The sequence below is a fragment of the Antennarius striatus genome, chromosome 2 (genome assembly GCF_040054535.1).
Source record: "Antennarius striatus isolate MH-2024 chromosome 2, ASM4005453v1, whole genome shotgun sequence".
Lineage (NCBI taxonomy): Eukaryota > Metazoa > Chordata > Actinopteri > Lophiiformes > Antennariidae > Antennarius > Antennarius striatus.
In genome coordinates, this window is record NC_090777.1 from 21,714,849 (window position 1) to 21,734,057 (window position 19,209).

Sequence of the window (19,209 nt, forward strand, 5' to 3'; positions counted from 1 at the left end):
TGACCTCCTCGACTTCAACTGCTACTGCTGTGGTGAGCGCCAGCTTCCGCATCTCCATGCCTGGTAAACGTGACCGTGTTTCTCTGACGTATTTGTCTAACCGGCCAATGGGAACGCCGGATTGGCAGGACGTCTCCATGCACGTTTGACTGTTGAAGTGATACATTCAATTGTAGTAGGAAGAATTAAAATTGTGATTCTAAAAAGTTATTCTTATGTTCAAGTAAGCTCGTGAACATAATAATAAGCTCGATTCATACAAGTATTTAGTATGGCATCTGTATATTTAAAAATTAGTGCTAAAATCACAATTTCACAAAGTCTTTTGAAACTTGACTCTAAAAGAAATGCACATTACCCATTGTGACATGAAATTAAACGAATGTGTTACAAGTAAATTAATATTTTGAATCAATTTTCAGAAATTATTAAAAAACTGCATTATGGAGTCGAGATATGTCTAATTTGTATCAACAGGTGTTCCTGTGAGAAAACGTTTTCCAAAAAAAAGTTGTATATTCAACGGGGGTTCCTGAACGCAGCTTCCGAGTAGGACGAATTATCCACACATGCGCAGTGAGTGAAACTCTTATGAAACAAACTAGTGCAGCGGCAGAAACAGACTGAGGGACAGCACGGTATAGACTAAAAGCACCGTATTAGAAGTCATCAAAACAAAGAGAAGAAATGTTTCTTTCATTGGGTTTGACATAAACATCATCTTCGGGGAGGCAGCTCAAGGTAAGAGGGGTCTTTTGGAATCTTTTGGAGTGTAGTTTAACGACTAAGACGGCTATACTTTTATAAACAGCGCCACCGCTTGCATAAGCATTGCTCCGGTGACCCCGTTATGGTCTTCTGATGATTCCCTGCTTCAGACATAAACTTCACTGACATTTATGACACGTTTATAATCGCTGAAACTCATGAATTTTACCTCGTTGTGTTTGGCAGATATTTAATCTTACTAAGTCTATATGTCTTGGTGATAATGACCCGTTTTTAGGTGCATCAGCCTCCATTCAGAAAAGACGGCGTGACCTATTTTCCATTAGTATAAGTCATTAGCAGCCATCAGGTGACCTGGTTTACCAACAAACTGTATTTTTGATATTTTGAAATATTAGTAAAGTTATAAGTGTGGACTTACAAATTCTTGATTTTTATTTAAGAGCTATCATACAATTATTTTCTTTAATTTACTGTGTATGCTAATGTGAATAGTGGAACAGACATATTTAATGTTCATACCACTGAAGAAATACAAGTGTTCTCCTATTTGCTTGTAAAATGGCTGTATTTGCACTATATTTATGATTGGGTTGGTTACTTGTGATTTGACATCTTCTTGTCTCATTCCAGTACATCACTTTTCATACCGGCTGGTCTTTATCCAGTCGACACTCATGACAATATTTGCAGTTTCATTTAAATGTTGTTGACTTGGAGTTTGTTTTTAAAGGATGATCAGATGTTGAGTTGTTTCTTAGAGAACTACAGATAAAAACCGGACACACATTCTTTAGAGAAGAAGACCCAGATTTTAATTCTTTTTTTTTCTTCTCCGTTGTGATTCAGATACTTATATGATTTTAAACTCTACTGTCACATATAATGAGTGAACAAAAATTGAACACAATTACAACCTCATAAGGTCCAGCACATATCAAAATCTGGTCTGGATTGAAGGAATATTCTGGCTCTGGTGATCCAGAATATTCAAAATCCACTCCAATTTAAATAATAAAGATCCAGATTGACCTGGGATCAGATTGGAGCTGAAACTGATTCAGTCAGGATTAGAATTTTACCTGTAAAGTTCCTGATGTGACCAAAAGGCAGGGAGCCCCTGTCTGACTTGTCAGCCTGTAATTTTATTGTATCGTTGGTTTATTTCAAGAAATACATCTGAAACCTAAAATCATCTGTGCTGGCAGTGGAGAGCTGAAGACCTCTCTGGATGCTGTTCTTGTTCAGATTGTTCTATTCTTGGCTCGTCCCACACTGTATGCTGTTCACACAGCCTGGATGCTTCAGTCGGAGCGCCTGTTAGGAGGCGTTACAGTTTGTACTTGTTGCATTCTGGCTGAACTGTCGTCGCTGCTTTGCTGAAACCAACTCACCGGTGGTTCTTCTCCTTTTTGAATTTCAGAATAAAATGGCCCCAAATTCCATCCACTGGTTCCGGAAAGGCCTCCGTCTCCATGACAACCCGTCGCTGCGGGAGGCGGTCCAAGGGGCGGGGACAGTGCGCTGTGTTTACTTCCTGGACCCATGGTTCGCAGGCTCCTCCAACGTTGGGGTCAACAGGTGGAGGTAAGATGGGTTTTTTTGGTGGGGTATTCTGTTGTTCTTTCATATTTGTGCAGGCTGAAGGCACTTGAAATCAAAAACCATAAAACAAAATCAGATTTTATTCTGTAATGAAAGTCCCCAGAAGTCCAGAAGCATCTTGATTATTTGAAACGATGCTATTTTTCATAATTTCCTTAGCTTGAATCTTCAGTGTAGGCTCGTAGCTAAAGACGTTAGCATACATCCCAGCCAGACCTGTGTTGTGGATAAAATTGATCCTCGTGATCTCTTTATGTGTTAATTGGAAAAAAATATAAACTCATAGTGTGATCAGCCTCTATCAACTCTGAACCCATATAATGAGGAGGAACTGGAATCACATTAGCCTGATGTGGATCTGAGAGGTGAAATGTTGAGAAGCTGCAATGCTTCAACACACAACATGATGTCAGCATTTCTCTGTTGTAGTGGAGTTGCTGTTCACTTTTGAACTTTAAATAGTCAAACTGGTAAGCGGAGGCTGCTTCTCTTCGTCTTGATGCTCCTCCTCCTCTTTCAGTTAGAATTCTTCAGGAATTGAATATGGTTTGCAGGGGGAGATGAAGTTCACAAGCCACATGGCATCTACCTGTCAGGCTCTTTTTTTTTTTTTGGATGTTGATGTTGTAAATGTGATGAAGGTGAAGTCTGTTATGATAACATGTCAGAAAAGAAAAGAAACTAAATAAAAAAAAAAGACTTTAAAAGAATTAAAATCTGAGAGCTGAGGACACCCTCGGCTCTGGGAGTCCTGCTCGACTCCCAGAGCCGAGGGTGTCCTTCTTTAAATTTCGTCTCTATAATCCTTTGTTATCGAGGTCAGTCTGCAGGTGTCTCAGCACCTAGCGGCGGCAGCAGGAGTCCCTTTTAGGAGTAGTTTTACAAGTAGGTTATTAGAAAATGTGTTCAGGTTGCAGGGATAAGTGGTTTCCAAAGCTCTTTCATGTGTCGAGAAAACATGTGAGTTCACGTGAGACTGTGCGTAAACCGTGTCTTCTCTGCAGGGGAGGAGGGTCCCGCTCCAGTGTTCATTGCTCACTGGCCAGTTTTGTTCGGAGATGCTATTTGTGGTTCCCTGAACATGTGCGGTCGATACTGAAGTTGGAGATATCCAACAGATTGTGATGCTAAAAATGTACTCAGATAGCAGGAAACACACGCCATTTGTAGGTCACTTATGAAGCAAATGCACATCTTTGTGTGTGTCAGCTATTCATGATGAAACCGAGTTCAATAAACTCCAGTTACGAAATGATGACTTTGCTGAAACAGGCTTAATGTTTTTTAAAATATATCTCATTAAGTAAATTAAAGTAGTTGTTTAATCTCCTTCAGCTGCTGTGATACCTGCAGTCCATCATCCAATTAAAACTGTTATTTTGAGCTTAAACCGCAACCCCATATGTTCCGTAGGTCTGTTGTCCATGCATCCCCTGCATTACAATGCTCCCGTCTATCACAACTTGGGAATGAGAAAAAAATTATGGAGTAATACCAGAACTGAAGGAGGTCATTTCTGGACCCAGGTCCATAAAAATTATTTCACATACTGTTGATTAAAACAAGCAACTTCTAGGGGGAAGGTGCCTTGCTCAAGGACAGTTCTCAGGAGGTGAACTGGCACCTCCCCACTGCCATTTCACACTCAGTACTTTTTGGTCCACTTGGGCTTTGAACCGTCAACCCACCGGTTTCCAGCCCAAGGCCCAGTGGACTGAGCTACTGCCGTCCTTAAAAAACTTCATTACACCACAGTTACAAGAACAAGAAATTAATTCGTTGTGAACTGTTTGTAATGAGTTCCCTAACTCATTATTCACTCATTAGTGACTCAATATTAATTCCTCACTAACTCATGACAAAGCAGTCTTGAGTCATTGCGTTCCCATTTTTTCCCCTCCAATATTGTGAAAAATAAGGATGAATAAGACAGACAGAGTGTGTCTTTCTCCTTTTATGTGCTGAGATTCATCCTTGACCCACTTTCTTAGTGTAAAGATGATTAAAAGGTCATGTTGGGTAACGATATATTGGGAGGTTTCTGACATGTAGGTCTTTCTGTGTACCTGTAAAAAATGGTACCTTTCTCTCAAAGAGAAAATACAGCTTCAGCTGTTGGATATTGCTTTATGGCATTCTTCATCCTTGAGTAACCAGTTAGTAGGAAACCATCTACTGGATCAGTCTTTTAGGAGGGAACCAACTAGTGGATGGGTCTGTTAGGAGGGAACCAATTGGTGGATGGGTCTGTTAGTATGTAACCAGCTATTGGATGCAATGATGCTGATGTGTTTATCCAGTTTTAATAGAGAGTGTTCAGTTATTGTGGATGAATTATTACTACCCTTGTGTTTCATGGGAAGCTTTGTCCTTGAATAAAGCAATTCGAGTTGGAGGAGAACATTGAATTTTTATGAATCTAACTAATCTTGATGTTTGCAGACTTCACCTGAGGGAATGAAGGACTTCCTGGGTTTGTTTTTAAATGCCAGAAGTAAATACTTTTCTCAATGAATGTCCTCAAATAATCAAATAAATCATAAATCATTGAAATAATTGGAGATGTCAGCCCCCATCGTTTGTCTTCTATATCCAACTCTTCCTCTTCTCTTCTGAGTTAGAACATTGTTGTATTGTCTTTAACTCTTTGTGGATTGTGAAACAGTTTGATTTATATGTGAAGGCTGCCCTAAAAAGAGCTTTTCTTACTTGCCGACTCCACTAAAGGCAAAAAAATTGTCATTTTTTCTCCATTCTAGGTTAAAATGTAAGAAACGCTGTGCGACAGATGTAGGTTAGTGTGCCACTGCATTAAACTTGTGACTGGTTATGTGATCGTGACCTACTTGTGGGAAGGCTGTCTTGTGTGGCCTATTACCCGATGGGTGCCTGCTGGAAAACCCAGGAGGAGAGCTCATACAATACATCAACAAATAAACAAATTATCTTCCATTCTTTGCACAAGCTCTGAGGTTTCAGACGTCATCAGGCGTCCCGACAGTCAGATTTGACATTTTCAGACAGACATGTGCATGAGTAATACAACAATAAGCTGAAAGCAGTCCGAATTTTTTTTTATTGCACTTGCAAATGGTCTTCGCAATTAATGAAAGTTGAGGGAAAACATTAGCATGACAAAGTAGAGCAACATATTCAGATTGTTGTCACTCCCAGATTTCATGCAACATGTTGTTTTACTCAAATTCTCTGCTTCTCTTTCACAGCATCCGACAGTCATCGTCTCTTTGCTGTGAATGTGTGTCTTTTTTCCCTTGTGTGTGTCTGTGTGTATCTGTTTGACCAGGAATGAGGTTACTAGCTTAGCGACTGTGTTGTGTTGCTGTCCATGCTGTGTGTGTGTCTTCTGACCAATGTAGGGCAGAGGAGTTATATAAGGCCTGATGCATGACTAGGCAGCTGGCCAACACAATCAAACAGGCATGAACATTAAGAGAAGCGGTCAAAACACGGACACAAACAAGGAGGAAGCTCACACTGATGCTCACGCGTGTTCACATGAGCACGCTCCTCATATGTATTCATGTACTTTATGTGCTCGTGCGCAAATGCAAAAGTTTTGATCAATGCACGTGGACATACATGTTTATCCGCTTCACGTTAGGCTGCACACATACCCGTATAACAGCTGATAGCATGTCAGCCAGAATGATTTGGTGGTGTTATGTAAATGCTTGTTGCCACTGAGAGTGGAAAGACTGAAGAACGATATCTGGACTAACTCTGGACGATAATGTGACTCAGAGAAAGAGAGAACATGTATCTTTATTCTCTAATGGGGTTTGCATCATGTTGGGTGGACTTAAGAAGGTCTTTCCCTATGATTTAAAGGGCAAGACACATGTTAATGAAGATTTTGTCCAAGCCTGTCTTTGTTGGCTTCTCCACTGTCTCCCAAATGCCTGTCACATCAACAACTCCATCTGATTGCATTTGATGACAAAGGGCGATGCTGTCCATTCTTGTGTCACATGTCTGGTTATCACAGTCCAGATAGGCCAGGATACAGATCAGTGAAATAATGGATCATTAATGTGGAAAATACTAAAGACATTGCTTGCAGCAACATTGATCTGTCTGTGCCATTTAAGCAGGAGACACAGCGCAACTGCATTATTTACATCTACACACAAAAAGGTGACCCTGGAGATAAAAGTTTGGAGTAAAATTTTTAGTCTACTTTTAAAACCCTAATAGTAGACTAAAGTCTGTAATTGGGCGTAAGTCTGTAAATTAATTATTGATTAACTAGAAGCTCATCTACTGCATCTTCCTGTCTTGACCTCTCCTCTTTATATCTACAATTTGCAAGAGTCAATCATCAGTATTAGAAATGCTAAAGCCCCTTTCAACTACAAATTAGCCAATTATGTCTGTGGTAATTACTTAAACCATAACTTCATCTACTGATGACGAGCGGCGTCACATTTCAGGGATTATTTTAAAATGTCCCTAGTATTTAGGTTGTATAGAAGACCTGTCGTTTGTATGTTATCATTTATCATGTACATGTTGGTAAATATGTTCTTGTTCTTTATTGGATCTAAATCTTTTATTGGAAACGACAATTCAGGAGCGGTAGGTCTACAGACTGTCTGACCTCAAACACTCCGTTATGAAACTCCCATTCATCTCCCCCGGTCTAGTTGGTTTGAAATGAGCCACGTGCCTGAAGCATGAATGACCTTGGCGCCCAGCTCAGCTCGTCTGCATGCGGATTGAGAGCAAACAGAGCTTTGTCTGCTAGCGAGCTGCCGTCAAGTTTACCGATCAGGCTAACGGGGTCAGATGAGAGGGAGCAGAAAAGAGCAGAACATCGCCTGTCTGCTCGGGTGGTAGATCGCCTGTGATCCTGCCGGGTTCTGCTAATGCTCAGGACTGCATGTGCAGACACGCGTCTGAAAGTGTGACCTGTGGCAGAACTGTAACTGTAGAAGCAGAGGTGGTGTAGAGATATCACAGCCGTAAAAGACGCCGCTACGTGTTAAAATTTCAGTTCTCGGCTCATTGAGAAAAGAGAAAGCTGAGATGTTATATCTACAGGATTCTTCACTGTAAAAACATCCTCTGTCAGAGTTGTCCTGAACATAGGGGAACATGTCAAGGTTCACGTTGAATCTCTGTACCAATCCAATGTGATTTTAAATTCTGACTGTTGTTTTTCGCATCAGTGAACCATACTGTTTGGGTAAAACCATTACAGTGCCACCGGAAGGAAATTGGAATATTCAGGGAGACAAACAGAGAATATTGATTCCTTCATTAAAGCTAAAAATACAACTGACTGTTCTCACCGGGTGGTTGTATGTGTCATGAAGCCCAGACGGTGTGGTAGTTATCGCTGCGTATTTTTAACCCTGCAGAGTGAGGTCATGGCCTTCTGTTGGCAAAGTGTTCCTGCTGTGATGTCAAATAACTGAGCTCCAGAAATTAAACTGTGGAGACGTAGATGCAGCAAATCAAATGACACAAGAGTAAATAGAGTGATTGATGTGTTCGCTTCCCTCTGCAGGTTTCTTCTCCAGTGTCTGGAGGATCTGGATGCCAACCTCCGCAAGCTCAACTCTCGCCTTTTTGTCATCAGAGGCCAACCAGCCAACGTGTTCCCACGGCTCTTCAAGGTGAGTCGGGACAGGAAGTTCACAGCAGTTAAAGGTCAAAAGTCTATCCTGGACTTGTTTCTTAGTCCACAAAGCCTTTCTTTCAACATTGGATGAACATCTTCAGCTGAATGCTTTTAGCTCCCATTTCTGCATGTGAACTTTAAAACGTTCTGATTGGATTTGGAGAGGCTAAAGAGTCTTTCTCTCTCTGTGCAGGAGTGGAAGATCTCTCGCCTGACCTTTGAGTACGACTCGGAGCCTTTTGGGAAGGAGCGAGATGCTGCCATCAAAAAGTTGGCCATGGAGGCAGGGGTGGAGGTTATCGTCAAGATATCACACACCCTCTACGACCTGGACAAGTGAGTTCAATGCAAACGGAGAGCTTTTTGAGGGGTTTTTTGTGCAAACTCAATGAATTTAGATTAAATTCTGTCTCCTGTTCCCCAGGATTATCGAGCTGAACGGCGGACAACCTCCTCTCACCTACAAGCGTTTCCAGACCCTGATCAGTCGACTGGATCCTCCTGAGATGCCTGTGGAGACACTATCAGACAGCCTGATGGGGCGCTGCGTAACCCCCGTTTCTGATGACCACGGCGACAAGTACGGGGTCCCATCCCTGGAGGAGCTGGGTGAGAAACCAAGCACACCTGTAAACACAAACATTCTTGGAACCAGGTGCCAAAACCAGAAGGAAGGGTTACAACTCGGTAATCAGAGGATGTGTTATATTAAAAATATACACTCAATCATTTGTTGTTTGGTCAAAACTTAGACAGATTTTTTTCCTCATCATGTCTTAGCAAAATCCCTTCCACAGTGAAAATAACCTTAATCCTTTCCTTTTAAAGTTGCATGTTGTCTCAGTCCTTATTGGATCAATCATTTATAGACTTTCTGTCCTGATCTTTGCTTCCTTCACCTGTACAGCTGTTAGATTGGTTAATAGGTGATCTTAGCGGTTAAACCACCGGTGCAGCTGTCTGGTTTCCCCCTGAAAAGGTTCACTCCACATAAGCTGCCTGAATTAGCATGCTAACCCAATTACACTGGTTTCCATTCACAAAAAGCCACTTCATTCATACCATCTGCTACACAGGCTGTCCTGCAGGAAGTCTCTGGCTCACCTGTTCAGAACCACTGTATTAAGAATTCATTATAGAGGTGTGAGCTCACGTTCCTTAAACTGTCTCCCAATGTCAAGACATTCGTGAGGGTTTCCACTTTGTTCCCACCTATGCTGCCGGCTTTGGAGTGGAATAAAAATAATAAGAGTGAAGGATGAGTCCAACGACCTAACGGATGTTGTTTTGTATTTCAGGCTTTGACATCGAGGGTCTGCCTACGGCCGTGTGGCCCGGTGGAGAGACCGAGGCACTAACAAGGATAGAGCGCCATCTGGAGAGAAAAGTGAGCACTGCACTACCTCATAGGAAGTGAAAACCAAACCTAAATGAAGTCTGAAAAGTTGTCCTGTATCACATCCCCTCTTTATTTCTCTCGATCTTCCAGGCGTGGGTGGCCAACTTTGAGCGTCCCAGAATGAACGCCAACTCGCTGTTGGCCAGCCCGACAGGCCTCAGCCCGTACTTGCGTTTCGGGTGCCTCTCCTGTCGCCTGTTCTACTTCAAGCTCACCGACCTCTACCGCAAGGTCAGCCAGCAGCATGTCCAGTGTAGCTGGTCTCATCTGCCTCTACAGAGAGTTCAAACAAGAAGACATTAAATTTCATGAGATTCCATTCTGTTAACCTGCTTCCGTTGGTGTCGTCTTTATTTTCACGTAGGTGAAGAAGAACAGCTCTCCTCCGCTCTCTCTGTATGGCCAGTTATTGTGGCGGGAGTTCTTCTACACGGCGGCGACAAACAACCCACGCTTTGACAAGATGGAAGGCAACCCCATCTGCGTCCGCATCCCCTGGGACAAAAATCAGGAAGCGCTCGCTAAGTGGGCCGAAGCCAAGACTGGTTTCCCCTGGATAGACGCCATCATGACTCAGCTGAGACAGGAGGGCTGGATTCATCACCTGGCCCGGCACGCTGTCGCCTGTTTCCTCACCAGGGGGGACCTGTGGATCAGCTGGGAGGAAGGGATGAAGGTGAGGGTCTTTCTTGCCATTTGGAGGAACGCGCACCAGAACATACGCAAGCAGATGTTTTCGTATTTTGAACTCCTGTAATGAGTGATATATTAAGATCCCGCGTCCGATTAAGACTCATTTACGTTTACGTGAAGTCGCTATTTATCTGATGACCTTGATGACCTTTCTAAATCCCTTGCAGGTCTTTGAGGAGTTGCTCCTAGATGCAGACTGGAGCGTGAATGCAGGCAGCTGGATGTGGCTGTCCTGCAGTTCATTTTTCCAGCAGTTTTTCCATTGCTACTGCCCCGTGGGCTTCGGCAGGCGTACCGACCCCAACGGGGACTTCATCAGGTGGGTACCTTTCCTGGCATCGCCTCCTTGGTGCCAACTGCTGACCCCGCACCTGGATGGAGCCCTTCCTCCCTCTGTCTCTCTGGGCTGCAAACACACACACACACACACACACACACACACACACACACATAGAAAGACACACAAACAGACATCTAGACATTTAGGAAGTAATGAAGCAACCATTTCCTAATAGATATTTACACACACACACACACACACACACACACACACACACACACACACTCACACAAAGTTTGCTTTAGCAGACCAAAGCATTGAGAGATGGAGGGATTGGGGGGTCTCCCATCCAGATTTCTGGGTAAGTGACTGAAGGAGGAACCTTCTATGCTCTCACTCTTTGCCCATCAGTCCATTTTCTTTTCTGTTAAACTTCAGCACTTTAGTGTTTTAAAATCAGGCATGTCTTTGTAATCATGTCGGTGTTCACAGTGATCTCTTGCGTACCTTTTTAATTGTGTGTGAGTGTCCGTTTGGTGATTGTTCATTTAGCTGTCGAGCAGATTATTTAAAAGAGAAGGCGTAGATGAACTCTTCTTTCTGTGGATGTGGTTCTGTGTTTGTGTCTTGGCTCATTTATTTTTGGGAGATCAGGGGAAGGTTCAGCTATCCCTCTCCTCGTAGATTGTAGCTGATTGCTTTTAAGGTGATTGGCCGTTCTCAAGGCCCCCTCCCCCACCCAGGTGCAGCCGGGCCGCTGGCCGGCGCTGCCTTGGATGGAAGTCTGAGACCGAGTTGGTCGCTTGTTTTCACTGGCTTGTGCGACCCTAGAGGGACGGATCTTTGCTCGCGCCCCAGCAGCACCCTCTGGGCTGGTTTGTGACTCGGTAGCGTCTCGTTTCGTCAAAAGGGATTCTGACCGCTTGTTAGGGAAATGCAAACGCTTGGTCTGCATTCGTTAGGTAGGGGACTATGAAGCATTCCCCAGAGGGTACCGAGGAGAGGCGGTGGGTACTCGATTCCTTTGCTGTGCCATGCGAGCCCCTCCACTGTCCTAACGCTGGACAAAGCCCCTCATCATGACCCTTTGTGAAATGTTCAGTGGTGCTCTGCTTATGTGAATGCAGCCTTGTCAGTACAGGTGGACCTGGAGCAGCGGCCGGTTAGTTGAGGCCCTCAGAAACACCCCAACACTGTTTAAAGTCAACAACACCAACATCTAAGAGAAGTTTCTCAGACACAAACCGGCCTCCACACAAAACAGAAAGAGTTACACCAGGGGTCTCCAAACATTTTCCTTTTAGGGCCACATAACTTCTCCCTTCTTTGATGGGGGGGCCAAGGTCAGTTTGTAACAGAAAAACTCTGACAATCACAGGGGTGCCGAAATTTAAACATTCATTGACTGTCAGGAAGCCACACACACATAAAAAAAGACATTAAATATTTAACACTATTAATGAATAAGATAATAACCAGGGTGTTTTTCTGATACTGTTAAGGGCACATGCCAAATGTGGAAGTGGGCCGTAGTTTGGGGACTGCTGATTTACACAAATGCGCAACAAGCAGCAGCACAATCTGTAACACACACACACACACACGCCGCCCGCTGTCCTCTGCAGGGCCACCTGTTACCGGCAAGTCGAGGTTCTTCCTGGCAAAAAGGTTGTCGTTCCTTTTGATGAAATGAGGGGGCCCCCTAGTGGACCGGCCCAGAGTATGGCGCTGTGGTTATGGGAGGGGACAGTCAGTCAGACCACTTAAAAGACAACCGCCACAGTCTAAGGGACAGGGGGAGCAGGCTTGAGCTCTTTTCACTGTCCACAACTGTCTGATCATGGGGATTGAGGTGGGGTGAAGGTTGGAGGGGGTGGGGGGTGGGGCGGCTGGAGCTGTGAGGTATAATGGAAGACTTCTGTCATCCTCTAGTGGGTATTTAGACACTTCTATCTGGACTCTGGAGGAGACGTGGAGGCCTAGCAGCCTAAAGGGAAATCAGATTAAACACTGAAATAAACGGATCTCGATGGCAGAACTGTTCCACTATACACCTGCTCCGGTCAGGGTGGGGTGGGTGGGGGTCAACACACTCTGCTTTCTAACAGCGTGTTACAGTAGACGTCTCCTAGCCTCATCGACCCCATTGGCGGCAGGGTGGTCTCCGTTGCAAGCGGAGCGCCGCCGTCCTTTGTGTGCGTGTCACCATGACCCGCACCTCCCCCTGCGCCCCCCCCCCCCACTGCTCTCTCTGCCCCTCAGCGCTGCACAGTGCCACTTCCCACAGTTCCACTTGCCCCCCCACGCCCCCCCCCCACTCCTCCGTCCTGTCCGCCTCCCCTCCTCGGACCCGGTAAGGTCGGACCAAGTGCAGTAGGTAGGTGGCCTCTCTTTTTGATGTCACGTGGAGCTGAAAGGAAAAGACACCACGTCAGCAGGTTGGAATGGTACTGTGAGACTCGTCTATCTTCTTGTTTTACTGGCTGCACCTCTTGGAGGACCAGTCTTTGTTTGCGGTGTAACCAATGTCACACCAGCTGACAGTAAATGTCGTCCGGGACCACAGCCTCTCGTTGTTCTACCACGTTGTGAGCTACAGTGCTCCTGGCGCACTGTGATGGTAACTCCCTGCAGTGCCAGATCAGATCCTGAAGCCCCTACAGTGACTTGTACTCATACTCTCATGTACTGTAGCCATACTGTGCAGTGTTGTGGTTGTTCATAGCTTTCATTTTGTAGCAGCTATTTTTCATAACACTTGTAAGCATGAAGTGCTGAAGACCAGCATGCCTTTATCAGTAAAGTTAAAACTCAAATGTTTCATATGACACAATGAATCTAACATGTGGAGCAAAGCACTAAACCTTTAACAAACTAACACAAAAGAAGTAAAACTAGCTACTTTTGAATGTTATAGAAGAATAATTGACATCCCTGATCCACTCTGAATCTGTCCTTGTCCTTTTGACACAAGCTGGCAAATCTAATGTCTCCCTGTGCTTCCAGACGATATTTACCTATCCTCCGAGGTTTCCCCGCTAAGTTCATCTATGACCCGTGGAACGCTCCAGAGTCCGTGCAGGCAGCGTCCAAGTGCATCATCGGCGTCCATTACCCAAAGCCCATGGTGCACCACGCAGAGTCCAGCCGTCTAAACATCGAGAGGATGAAACAGATCTACCAGCAGCTGAGCCGATACAGAGGATTAGGTATGATTAGTAAAGTCCAGTATGGATGAGTTAGCATCAGAGATAATGACTTGTTTTGTGTTTTTACTAGCGTTAGCGTTCACCCAGCCAACAACTGAGAGAAATTACATTTAACGTTTTACTACATTTGGCTGTATTAGTCATGTTGACAAAATCTGTGTCCTTCAGGCCTTCTTGCATCGGTGCCATCCACCAATGGGAATGGGAATGGAGGAATGATGGCCTACTCTCCGGGAGAACAGCAGCCAGGGACCAACAACAACTCACATTGTAAGTTTCTGATGAACGTTTCCTTCAGAAAAACATGGTGGTGGAACTTCTTCTCTATCGGCTTACCTCTGCTGTGGCGTTCGTTTCAGTGCCTGGAATGTCGGGAAGCTCTGTTGCTGCCAGTAACGGTAGTGGCAGCATCCTTCTCAACTTCGACACCGAAGAACATACCAGGTCGAGCAGTTGTGGACAGCAGCAACGACTGCCGTTGCTCCCACCAACACAGCAACAACAACAACAACAACAACAACAACAACAACAACAGCAGCAGCATGGTGGGTGGAGTCTGGCAGTAGGCTTTTAAGACAGGCATCGACAACCACATGTAGCTGTTTGGAAAAGTTGATGCTGGGGATCAGTGGGTATTTTACTGTTTCAGATGGTTTAGCTTAGTGAGAGAAGAGGATGTCAGAAGACAGGGTTAGATGGAGGCAACTGATTCGCTGTGGCGACAGAAAAGCCGAAAGAAAAAGAAGATGGTGTTAGCTTAGCTTTTTACTTACGTTAGCAAACAAGCAGTGATTGAATGTGTCTGGATATTTCTCATCAACATTTGGATTCCATTCCAGGTTAATCTTTGTCTTCAAGCACTGATTGGTGAAGTAAAGTGTTGAAAAAAGGCGTGTTCCCCATCACAACTGAATTCAAGTTCTCTTATTGGTTTAAAAATACACACTTCTTTCCTGTCCTCTACTTTGTCTGCGCTGCAGGATACCACTCTGTCCAAGACACCAGCCCAAACATCACCAGCAGCTTACTCTACCACAAGTTTGCTGTGCCTCAACATCCAGGTAGGAAACAGGAAGTAGCTGCTGCAGATACACATCCCAGGTGTGACATCTGATAAATATTATACATAGTCTTATTTTGATGCTTCCACTTGTTAAGCTGTTTTTAATGTTAACCATTCATTTTGCTTTATTGAGTCACATGTTATTCCAGAGGTTGATGATTTATTCTGGATTGTGTGAATCTTGTCACAACAGGGCCACTCTGTGCCTCATTTGAACATTTTTTTTCAGACGATGATGTTTTTCTTCTTTTCCATCCAGGACTCCTCCTACACAACAGAAGCATCACAGGAAAGAGGGAACGCGAGTCGGAACGGGACAGCTCGATGGAGAAAGACATGGCGTCCTGCTCTGTGAGCAAGATGCAGAGGCAGAGTGCAGAGGTGAGGCTCCACCAGTGGATCTACTGGTTCCAGAGACTTCAATGGTATCTGAGATGAGGTGGCGTTTGTTCCTGGAAAACATCTGTTTCTTGGTCTACATTTTTCCTGTGCTTCCATGTAGATCATAAAGCACTCTATCATCACCATAGTAACCCATAGTGATGATTTATTTTTGATGCTTTTCCTGGTGTGAATTTGAGATGAATTTGAAGGATTGGCCCCGTTTTGCTGACACTTGTCTCTTCTTCCTAGCAGACCTCTTAGATCAGACGGGGCTGAGACCGTCTGGTTCAAACATCAGAGTCGCCATCTTTCCCGGAGGAGTGAGAGAAAACCCCACGCGTTCTCCATCACCCCAGCTCCAGATGTGACTACCCTTCACACTCAGAGCATCTTCAACCTGTTTCACCGATTTCCCTGGGGCTGGTGGGGGGAGCGGGGGTGAACACAGAGGTGAAAATGTCCTGATGTAGCACAGACGGGTGTAATGACCTCAGAGGAAAGTGCAACGAAACGCCTCAAAACTTAAATCCCTTGTAAAAAGTTCGATCATTCTTGTCTTAAATCTGCTGCCAGCAGCCAGTACTGTATGAACCGAGGCAGCTACGCAAGGAAGTAATGACATTTCCAGCTCCGTCACTTCCTCCGTCTGCCCCAGTAGAACCAGGCCAATGGCATCAGAAGAATTTTGTACCTTTACTAGAGCTTTGTGGTGTTATGTGTAACAAGTATTACACAGGAAAACCCAACCTTCACACCCAGGGACTCCTCAGCCGCCCTGTAGGGACATTTTCTCGTAGTACATTTCATGCTTATGTCAAAATTTCTCTCTTCCTCCTGTTTTTCATCTGAAACATTTATAAATAAGTTATTCGATTTTTAAGATGAGCCCTGAGGTCACCAGGCGGAACTCGTGTTCACAGCCTGGTAAGTCGTTTCAGGGACTTTATACGGTGGTTTCTCAGCTTGCGTCTTGTTAGTCAGCATGTAAATATAAAACTGAAGGGGCGCTGTAGTTTTAGAGAAGCATTAACACATCTGTTCATGTCACAGGAACGTCGACTCGAATTGATCTGTATCGGCAGCTGAAACGTGATTGACTGGATTTAAAACACATTGAGTTAACACAACTGTTGTTTTTGATGGTCTGTTCAAAAAAATGTTACGCTGTTACAGTAGATTAGTATGGAGATGTAACGCTGTCGTTAGAACGTGGCATTATGGTTAAACAAGTTCCTCTGTAGCTTCATCTGCAGCTCTTTACGCCATTGAGAAATTGTATCCCTGATTCTTTTAGATTTACGCTTCTTTTGGTTCTTTAAAGGAAATATTTTGTCAAAATTCACAATTCATATATGTGTCGGTTAATCCAATACAGACATATTAAGTTTTTAAAGAAGTATAAAAATTACTTTCTTTTTCATCGACTGTTAGCAACATGTTGTTGTCATCCTGGTCTTGAAATCCACATTTTCATCTGTGGTTTCACGCCTGCGTGGTTTAAACATTTGATTTAATATAGAATTATTCTATTACTATTATTTACATTATTATTATTATTATTATTATTAGACCGCAGAGCCTGGATCATCTTTGTGTAACATTTTAGTTTTGCCTTCACAATCGAGACATATTTTCACCTCTCTGTTCCCCCTGACTCTTGTGTCTCAAAAACTGTTGATGCCTGTAGAAGTTGAGAAACAAATCATCAACCCTGAGGCGTTCAGGGCTGTTGGAGATTTTGAGCTTCAGTGACCAAAATTCAGTTTGTTTTGTTCAAGATAACTTCTGTGAGACATCACGAGGATGAAGAACAATGGAGACAATTGGTGCAAAGTCTTTGCTTCTTTCTTTTTTTACTGACTAAAAACAGCTTCTTTTTTCAAACTGATGGTTTTTCTTTTCTTTTTTTTGATAAAGAAAATCACAGAAATAAAACAGCATTTATACCATAAAGAACAATGTTACAGACAAAAGCTTATGCCGACGCAGCACACATTATACAACAAAACAAAAAAGGAGTGTTTCACTTTTTTCTGAATTTCTTACAAAAACCAAAAATGAGCTGAAGAAAAAGTCAAATAGAAAAGGAAACAAAACAAGAGATAAGATGGTGTCTGAAGTGTGTCAAACTGAAACATTCCTCGGAGACGAGTGAGTCCTCCTGATGAAGCTTGTGCTGCTGTTCAACCACGACAACACAACACCTACAGCAGCTGGTCACTTTTCCTGGACCAACAATGCAGCCCCAAAATGAGGTTGAGAAAACGGGAGGATTGTGTGACAGTGCTGGAAAGATGAAGCTGGTGTTAAATTTTATCAACTTTAATCATGGTCAAAGAATACAGAGAATGTATTTCTTCTTGTAAAATAGACCCAAGAACTGTTCTCACTGATGTTGACACACACACACACACACACACACACACACACACACACACACACACACACTTACGATTGAAAACGTCTTCAAAATTTCACAGATAAATTAGTTCTCCAATTTCAAAATACAAACAATGCCTGAAAAGACTCAAATATCTTAATTGTGACACGTCATGCTTTTATTTTGTAAAGTAACATAGCTGTCTGTGTGAGTTGGACTTCCTGTTTGTTTTTCCACATAAGAAAACTGAGGAAAGTTTAACGATCTGGAGTGGCTTGTGTCCACAAATGAACATCTTCTTTATTTAAGCATTAATGATACAGCTACACAAACACATAGAGGCATCACCTGAAACACACAGACACACTTAATGGCTTGACAGGAGAGTGCTACAGCCCCAATCTGCTCTGGTTGTTAAAATAACACCCATAAAATGACTGAATAGCTATTTGAAATCAAATGCTTTGTTTTATGTTAGGCCTGAAACATTTGAGAAAGAGTTGTCCGATTTGTCTTCTGTCTCTTCTTGAGGCAGGTTGGGGCTGTAGATGAGGAGGTTCTTGTACCAATGGAGCTTTAATGACTTGTGTCCGTGTACAGTGCTCGATATTCGTTCATCTGTGATCATTGACATCAGGAGTGACTTAGACGAGAGGACGGAGGGTAGATAAAATATTGTGTATCTGTATTATAATTCTGTTTGTTCTCAAGATCTGAACATCATTAGTTTTTTGTAGCTTCTATCACTATGGAAAAATATGTCAATGTTTCGATTTTTTTTCGGTGAGAACAGATGCCAGCCATCACCTCTGTAATATTATGCTCTTTTTCTGTATCTCCTTGTGTTGTGGATGGCTTTTCTTGTGCTTGATTCATGACAGGAAATAAAAATACTTAAATAAAAATGTTTTTGTTTTGTCATCCTCACAAGTCCATTCCAGGGTTTCATAAAGCAAATTGGTAGTTCCTTATATACTGTATAGCCAGCTAAAGGTCTAAAAGTAAAACACCTTTTACATCACAAAAACATGTTTCAGGAAATAAAAGATAATTATCTTGTGTTTCATCTTAATCCAAATATCTTCATAATTTATCAGAACTATCTTGGCGGTGCTCAATCTCATTCAACTATGCATACTGGTGGAACATTGAAATGCTCCTGTGTTGTTCAGTTTGTTTGACCTTTTAATATTTTCTAAATTATTGGTAAAATGTTTTCTTGTTGAGGTAAATTTAAAAAAACCCAAAACATTTACCCAGAATTAAGATAAACTTTAATTCGTCTCACATTTGGAAAAATGTCCACGATTGCAGTATCAGTATCAGAGGTAGTCAATGAGAAATAGAGGAACTGAATAGACACGACAGATTAGATAAATAAAAATAATGTGAAGTAAAGAAGAAAAACAAATGTAAAGGACGTAATTAGAGAACACATAATAGAAATTTACAAATCAACACTGGTTATGCAGATTTTCACTGGGAGTTTGATTTGAGTCACGACTATTCCATGCCGGGCCTCCATGCTGCAGATGACCATATCTGACATACAGTCCCCGTTCCTTACAAACTTTTAAGTGGTTTGTGACATTGTCCAAAATCCAGTCTGTGAGATGATGGTCCAACCCAGTAATCTCCTGTCTGTCCCTCAGAAGTGCTGGCTGTATAGAGTTGAATGCACTGGAGAACTTAAAAAACAGGGTTCTCCCAGTGTTTCCAGGTTTATCCAGGTAAGAAAGGGCCCAGTGTTGCAGGAAGATGATGATGTCATCTACCCTGATGCCAGGCTGATAGGCAAGCTGGAATTGATTCAATGATAGGCT

The 19,209-nt window shown here is 43.1% G+C and overlaps 1 protein-coding gene across 4 annotated transcripts; it reads left to right on the forward strand.

The window, feature by feature from the left end:
- Positions 1 to 601: 601 nt before the first annotated feature.
- Positions 602 to 18,291, forward strand: LOC137604019 (cryptochrome-1-like). Of its 4 annotated transcripts, none has more exons than XM_068327934.1 (15): positions 602 to 741; positions 2,153 to 2,316; positions 7,865 to 7,973; positions 8,172 to 8,314; positions 8,403 to 8,587; positions 9,277 to 9,365; positions 9,468 to 9,608; positions 9,742 to 10,053; positions 10,238 to 10,389; positions 13,357 to 13,559; positions 13,728 to 13,829; positions 13,919 to 14,104; positions 14,540 to 14,660; positions 14,882 to 15,003; positions 15,256 to 18,291. In XM_068327934.1, exons 2-15 carry the CDS (start codon positions 2,159 to 2,161, stop codon positions 15,372 to 15,374), a joined length of 2,142 nt encoding a protein of 713 aa, XP_068184035.1. In that variant the 5' UTR covers positions 602 to 741; positions 2,153 to 2,158; the 3' UTR covers positions 15,375 to 18,291. The 4 variants fall into 4 exon arrangements, with proteins under 4 accessions (XP_068184035.1, XP_068184044.1, XP_068184052.1 ...); XM_068327943.1 differs by having other exon boundaries at positions 15,259 to 18,291; XM_068327951.1 differs by having other exon boundaries at positions 14,540 to 14,620.
- Positions 18,292 to 19,209: the final 918 nt, after the last annotated feature.

Coding starts and splice junctions, on each gene's coding strand:
- LOC137604019 (XM_068327934.1), top strand. CDS start 2,159: ATGGCCCCAAATTCCATCCACTGGTTCCGGAAAGGCCTCCGTCTCCAT. Junction 8,315..8,402: donor ACCCTCTACGACCTGGACAA/GTGAGTTCAATG, acceptor CCTGTTCCCCAG/GATTATCGAGCTGAACGGCG. Junction 9,366..9,467: donor AGCGCCATCTGGAGAGAAAA/GTGAGCACTGCA, acceptor TCGATCTTCCAG/GCGTGGGTGGCCAACTTTGA.